Source organism: Trachymyrmex septentrionalis, unplaced genomic scaffold, assembly GCF_001594115.1.
Source record: "Trachymyrmex septentrionalis isolate Tsep2-gDNA-1 unplaced genomic scaffold, Tsep1.0 scaffold44, whole genome shotgun sequence".
Classification (NCBI taxonomy): Eukaryota; Metazoa; Arthropoda; class Insecta; order Hymenoptera; family Formicidae; genus Trachymyrmex; species Trachymyrmex septentrionalis.
Window position 1 is genome coordinate 668,334 of NW_017305611.1, and position 7,612 is coordinate 675,945.

At 33.5% G+C, this 7,612-nt stretch overlaps 1 protein-coding gene across 1 annotated transcript in view; it reads right to left on the reverse strand.

Moving 5' to 3' along the window:
* LOC108751359 (aristaless-related homeobox protein-like) overlaps positions 1–6,496 on the reverse strand; it is an 8,567-nt gene extending 2,071 nt beyond the window's left edge. Inside the window, exons 1-3 of the mRNA XM_018491478.1 lie at positions 6,214–6,496; positions 2,396–2,696; positions 911–1,086 (exon numbers count right to left, since the gene is read on the reverse strand). Of these exons, the coding sequence (XP_018346980.1) occupies positions 911–1,086; positions 2,396–2,522 (303 nt within the window). The 5' untranslated portion in view covers positions 2,523–2,696; positions 6,214–6,496. The remainder of the gene's footprint in view (positions 1–910; positions 1,087–2,395; positions 2,697–6,213) is intronic.
* Between the last annotated feature and the right edge of the window lie 1,116 nt (positions 6,497–7,612).

Consider the following 7,612-nt stretch of genomic DNA (forward strand, 5'->3'; position numbering starts at 1 on the left):
TGCTCTGACAACCTGTCTCCTCCGATTTTCTGCCTAGCTGTCCGCGACCTCCACCTTCCGCCGCCGGCCTCCTCCTTCATCTTTCTTCCCCCCGTGTTACTGACAACGCGTTGCGTTCGGTACAAGAGCCTAACACATGTGCACGTCGTGATACTTTCTCGGACAGCTAGTCTTCTCGGTTACCGAGTGGAAGACAGCTTCAAAGAGCGGTCCGCTCGTTCTGTGGGTCGGTTGCTCGGTTGGTTGACTAGCCGGTTGGTGAACGTCTCGAAGCGGCGGTTTATCGTTCCGCCACGTTCCATCATCCTCGTACAGGGTGAACGAGATCGAACATTATTGAGAATGATGCCCTTTCGGTGTGTCTCAATATGATTTTCTATTTCTGTTTATTTAATACTTGTAATATTTTTTAGATTTCTATAATTTAGTTATATATAAAGTTAGCAATTAATACGACTATGGCATAAATGTGTTGTTTATTAACTTAAATTGCATAGAAAAGATGACGATGGATCAAATATTTGTCAGACCATTTGAAGAGACAATTCTCTAATTGCTTCAATTAGCACCAAAACATTTTCGCTATTCATAAGTTTTATAAGTTGATATAATCTAAAAAGATCGCAAACCTCAAATAAAATGTTTATTATGTGACTCATTTGACATTTTGGAAAGAAGTAGAAATATTAAAGTAAAATAAAATGGAGCAAAATGTTTTATTATATATTTTAAATAAGTAAAAAGTAAGATAAAATGAATCTAAGAGAAATTAAATGAATGATTTTCTTATAAGTACCTAAACAGAATATATTTGATATTTGTCGAAAATTTATGAATAAATTTATTAAAAGAAAATATTTATGTTTACATTTATCCCGAGCTACCGTATTGGAACAATAGTTTGCATTACCTGCACTCTAGCCTCCGACAAAGACACCCTGGTCGCCAGTTCCTCGCGGACGAAGGCATCCGGATAGTGCGTCTTCTCGAAGACTCTTTCCAACGCGGCCAACTGTTGCGCCGAGAAGGTAGTCCTGCTTCTCCTGGGTCTTCTGTTCCCAGCAGTAGAAGAGGTCTCGCTGCAATCTGCGATACGTAGTAATCAGCAATTATCAGTGACAGTTTCGTTCTCGATCCAGCTTTTGAAATAATTGTAAATTCCTTTTTTTCTTTCTGATAAAATTACGTATTTCTCTATTTAAATATTTTCAAGTATCTCTACTTTCTTTAACGTACTGTTATTACATGTATATTTCGTATTCTTCTCGCGGAGCAACATACATTTTTACGCGCGCGAAAAATATATGACTATCGAAATATGTATTTCTAGTATAATTGAAGTATCGTTCGCGCAGAACGAACGTCAATCTTGTTTAGAGTCATATTTTCGCGCGTAAAAACGTAGCTGCGAGAAGAATGCGAAATTATTTTTCCCGATGGTCTCTATCGCAACAGTGAAACGTGTGGTTTCGAAGATGCCGCTTGCGATACCGGCGGCCTGTACCAAAAAAAGGAAAAAGAGAAAAAAAAAAAAAGAAACGCACGCGCGCGGGTCGACTAACAGCCGCAGCCATTCTTTGAATGACTCCACTATACTTGGGCATTCATCATTGCGATATAATGCGAGCAGCATGACTGGAAATGCACGATTTCGATGAAATCAAGTGCGTCGTAAACCGCGGATTACATGCGAAGGGACGTGATTAAATCACACGCAGTAGATGCTGCGTTCTCATGCTAGTGTAATGCCATTTTCCATATTCCATCAAATTCCCTTCAAATAAATTGCCAATGTAATATTACATATATACATACATTTACAATTCAAAATTGTAATTATAATGAAATTTTAGTTGCAAAACAATAACATCGAGTAATTGTGTTATATTTGAATAATTAGTGATGAAAATAATACAACAATTTGCAGTTTCTTATTCGCAAGTTAGTATCAGGAAGCTTTCATTAAAACTTCGTTAAACTTTATTACACGCTTAATTAATAATAGTTAAATATTTGTTATTTAAATATCAATCTTTCATATCGATTTTTTACTTATTACTGTTACTCTCCGTTTATATAATTTGAATTTTTTTTGGCACAAGCAAAAAATCTCTTCGAAATAAAGGAGGGCGGAATCCAGTTTCCCTTCCTAAAATCGAGAAAATTATTTGGTATAATAGAGATGCTGAAGAATAACCTTAAATTATATTTCCACAATTTTTGAAAACCTAGAACAGTATAAAAAAAGTTGGACTGAACCAAAAAAAAATCCAGATTGCAAACGGAAGGAGTAAAAATATGATTGAAAAACGGAGGATTAATAATAGTTAATCAGATAATTAATAACACGTCATTGTTTACAATGATATAAAATATATAGTTTTATATTCCTTACCCAAGGAGTGCGTCGGCGTGGATAACAAGCGTGAGACCGTGAAATCCTGTGGAGTGTGCGAATTCGCTAACTGCGACACTATCACGCTATTGTTCGCGCCTTGTTCCGCGTCCGTCGCAGCTAACATTTTTTTCACCCGCACTTTCACGTCGGCATGACAATCAATACGATCCCATTGCCAAGTTCTCCGCTTTTCTCGCGGAGTCTTCAATTTTTTAACACATCCTTCGTTTCCCGCGTATTTATATCGTCGGCCGCGTCGACGCGAACGTCGTCTCAATTTCGCGAAATGAAATCTCACCTGTGAGGAAGAATGAAATTTTTCTATACAATTAGATCTCAATTAACAATGTAAAGTTATATTTTTACTATTGTCATTTTATTATTAGGAATGAATTGCATGCTGTACTACATTATTCGAATACGATGTAATCCGTCTCGAAACGAAGCCGCGACTAGACTTGCGGTTTAATTTCATGCGACATGATTATTCAGCCGAGATCTCAAAATATCAGCCAGAAATTTAATATTAGCGGGGCTCGGAATTGTAGTGGAAATTCAAAATACGAGAAGATAATCTGGACGAGCCAATACGCAAATACGTATAAGATGCGTATGAGATGAGTGTCAAGATGCGTGTTTATATTGTTCTATATTTTGAATGATATTCAAGATAAAATATGATTTACAATGTAAATATTGCGAGAAATGTAAATATTGTATGTCCACGTGCTAGTATTTTAGCACGATGTCAAACAAATTTTCAATAATGTATAATATATAATAAAACTAAAGGGAAGCTCTTGGGACACCACGAGGAACCTTTTTACATAAGTCCGAAAAGGCAGTAATATTTTTCCATGTGATTTTAATCTCTGCTTATACATTATGCATGCCTGTATTTTTATTTATAAAATAGAGTAAAGAGAAAAAAAGAAATATTATAATATATATTATATTGTGTTGATCAACACAATTTGTTATAATCAATTTAATTTTTATATTAAATTTATTTATTAATTTTTTTCTTAGAAGAGGCGCTTACAATATGAAATTTTTCTTCTGTACATTTCCATGCATTATAATAATATGATAAAAGTTAATATATTATTAATATATTGATAATAATAAAATAATAATTTATGACACACGTTGTCATAACATAATTAGTCGATTATATTTAGAAAGTCAATATCAATTGTATGAGAGTTGATAATAATTTCTCCTTCTCCTTTATTTCTAGCGAATCAATTTGCAGAATTTGTAATCTTTTTCCATTTAAGGTGCTATTTATAAAATGTGACATCGAAATTATAGCGATCGGCGTTATGAATTATGGTCATGTTTTACTGTAACATTATTTGCAGAATTGGCTTGGCTATATAACATGTATTCTCGTCACACATTTAACATTAAATCGGATAATGCTATTTATCTCACGTTGACCCTGAACGCAATCGTATTGGGCGATTAAAATTTGGAATTGGACGTCCGCATTTAGCACTAAGAGTGGTGCTAAATAGAGTTGTGACGTATTAGAATCTAGGTCTATTCGTAATTTAAACGAAGTGTGGACAGGCAGCGAGATGATAATAGTTCAATGCACAGCGATTATTCAAAAATCAATTTTTTTAAAGTTACCTTAAGAACATCAAACTATTTCTTTACACACAGTTATGATTAATTACTTTAAATTAAAATAAAAAAGAAATATGTATGCATATACGTTAAGCTAGTTCATTGAATCTTTTAATGAAAAACTCCGGAAAACGCGGCATTTATACAATACAATAAAATTTTAAAGCGTAAAATTTAAGTTTTAACTTTTAAGCTAATAAAAAATTGATCAATCATAGTTGATTATTCTCTTCACATTTGATTTATGGTCAATTTCTTATGATTTGAAATTTTTAAGCTTTAAAATGTCATTATAAACGCCGCTTAAAAGGTTTCATCGATTTAACGTACGCGATCGTTAAAAGATGATTATTTATGGTATATCCGATGCGGGATATGCGAATGAAACCGGCACGTTTATGCGTAATTTGTCTCGGGAAATGTTAATTAAAGCATTTTCAAGCTCGAGCGTGACGGTGCAATTAGGGCCACGTGCCAGCGACTGCAAAGTGTTCGCAGACTGTTCGAAAACTCGTTCATACTTCAACCGTATATAAATAATTCTCTCTTAGTACGTCTGTCTTGCAAAATTTAACCGACTCAAATATATAGATGCAAATACCGTTGACAAAGTACAATAATTTAATATCGTTTTCGCGATGAAATATGTTCTTGGCAATTTAAGCATCTTCCACAATGTGAAATTATAATTGAAAATATGTAATAGACATTGAAAAGTTGCGAGTACATACAATTGAAGGGAACACTTTTAATTTAATTATTTTACTTGAAGTATAAAACAAAAGTAAGTGTAATGAATAAAGATTAATACCTTTACAAAAGTTTACACCTTTACAGTTTTTTTAATAAAATGATCCGACAAGAAAAATAATCAAAACAAAATATATATAACAGAAAAGAATAAAATTTTCATTATCACTGTTAATACAAATTAATTTTATATACGTTAAATATATTTTATATACAGTTTTTTACTCATAAAACTTAAAGTAAATTATCATTTTATTAATTAACTGCAATCGATCGTTTTAAGATTATTTCTAAAATCTCAATCTCAGGAATATGGGAATATGAATTGAATTATCTTCTTGTAAATTATACTTGTCACAAATAAATGCATGTTTTATTGCATTTATGCACGATAATTCTACGAAGAGATACATGTTAATATATATGTGTCCGTCGGTCAATTTCCAATTCATCATACCTGTCTGATTATATATTCAAGTAAAATTCGTCTAGTTTTCTCGCTGTTGGAAAATATGCTAATTCCGATATTTACAAGCATAATCAGGAGATTAAAATCCGCGCACGCATTCCGAGTCAATTACGATTCTTTGCAGGCTTCTGATTCTTATATTCGTGTAGCCTTGTATTTTCTCATTGTCTAAATAATAATTAGAGCAGTGACTTTTCTGACTGGAGAAATTCCTGGCTGTCCCGACTATCATTTATTAATCTTTGAACTCTTTCCTAAATTGATAAAAAAATTGATCTTTTTTTCTTGTCACTTTTCCTATATTGTTGATCGAATAATTAAATATATACATATGCTAATATATGCATATGTCTCAGTCAAAGTATTAAATTCAGTAAATATGTACACTTATTAGTCAATGTATACATTTACATATAGTAAACACTTTGGCTGTGAACATATATAAATATTAAGTATAATATTTATAATTAAATATAAATAATATTATTACACTTATACGAAATTATAAATGTATATATGTACAAATGAATTTTTCTCGAATAATAATAAACTTCTGATAAATCTCAGTATTTGAATTTTATGCTGGACCACCAATGGCCTAGCTGAGGTGATTCTTATCGAGTGTCGATTAAACTTATTAACCTTTAAACTGCGGTACCCGCCAATTGGCATTTTATCGCGCGACGACGATCATAATTTGACCTCAGCTTTGATCACGGATTACTTATATGTTATTCTAGATATTTTTTGTTTTTCATCACTCGCTAATTCTTATGTCAATACGATATTAATAAAGTCGAATAAATAAATTAATAAAAATTTCGAAAGAACAAGTATCCTATAAAAATAACTTTCAATCAACATAATTTCACTCCCGCAACTTCCTTTGAGCTTTCATCAAGTTTGTTAGTGTCTTATGCCTGTTAACTTTGATCATAAAGTTTCCTGATATATTTGATACCTGGTACCCGCCGATTACTCCACTTTCGCTCACACTTTTTCACCAACTTCCGCTGGACCAACTTTTATCTCATCAAGCAAACTTGGCAAAAGTTCCCTATTTCACTTCTGAACTTAAAGGATCAAAACACGTCCGTCGCAGATTTCAATTTGCATTAAATACGCTATGACTGCGGAGTCTGCAATTTTTTTCCATGTCGGCGTTACAACGCGTCAATCGAGGTCTCGTGCGTCTCGTCTGATCGCAGGAACGCGCTCGAAAACGAAGGCGTCATTTTGCTCTCGAGCAGCCGAGATGCCAACTGACTTGGCCGAGTTAAGACATACTTAAAGGTCCTCATCGGTTTTCTATCTTTCTCTTCTTCTCTCGTTCTTTCACGCTCTCCGCGATCTTCTCTTGGCTCATGCTGTGTCGTTCGACGCCGACGAGCGGAGGGAAATAGAGCGTTTTAAGAGTAGGTGGAGATTTCTGTCGCAAACTCCACCTTCATTAGAAGCTCATTGGTTCCTAAATGGCTACCGAGAGCCTTGGAGGCGGAAGGACGTATGTGTACGCGCTTTTATTAAGATGCGCCGCAACGCACAGAATACGGTGAGGTAATCGATTTATTTTTGTCACTCTAATGCAATATGTTCCCGACAAATTTGTATAATTGGATAAAACGCAAAAGTTTCTTAAAAAAAAAAAAAAAAATTGCGAAATATCATTTTTGTATGACTAATGTCCATTTCTACCAATATCGATTAACTTTAACCTTAGTTCAACTTACTCTTCATCTTTTTCTAGTCCTAAGACTAGAATTTAATCTACATTGGTAGAAATGGGCATAATTCTATGAAAGTCTAAAAGTTTAAAAATTATGATCTAATAATATTTAAAATAATTTATACAAGAGTTAATATTTTTGTACGATTTCTCTCGCGATTAGTCTTCTTAACCATGTCATAATATTTTATAATTTAATATGTATAAGATAGAGTTTGTTATACCGTATCTTAGAAAGTTAATTATTATTAATTGAACGCGGAAATTTGAACAGAACAGATAATAAAAGAACGAATAAATTTCATCGTATCGTTAATGATATTAACGTGTTAGCGATGATGTATAGGCGCCGGCGTTCTCGTGGTTTTGGCTTTCAAGGATATGTTCAGCAGTAATTTTTATAAACCAGAACACAGGTCTTCTTCATCATTTTCTTCCTCCTCATCCTTCTCCTCGCATCGGCGGTTGGTATCTCGTTACACAGGGGTGTCATGTATCCTTCACAATGTTCGATATACAGGGTCGGGCCATTCAGAATGATCCGGAAAGAATAAATGCAGAGGATCTTGTTATTCATTTTTCTTGTTAGCTGATAGCTTTTCTGTCCCCAGCTTAACATTTTGACAAAAGATGT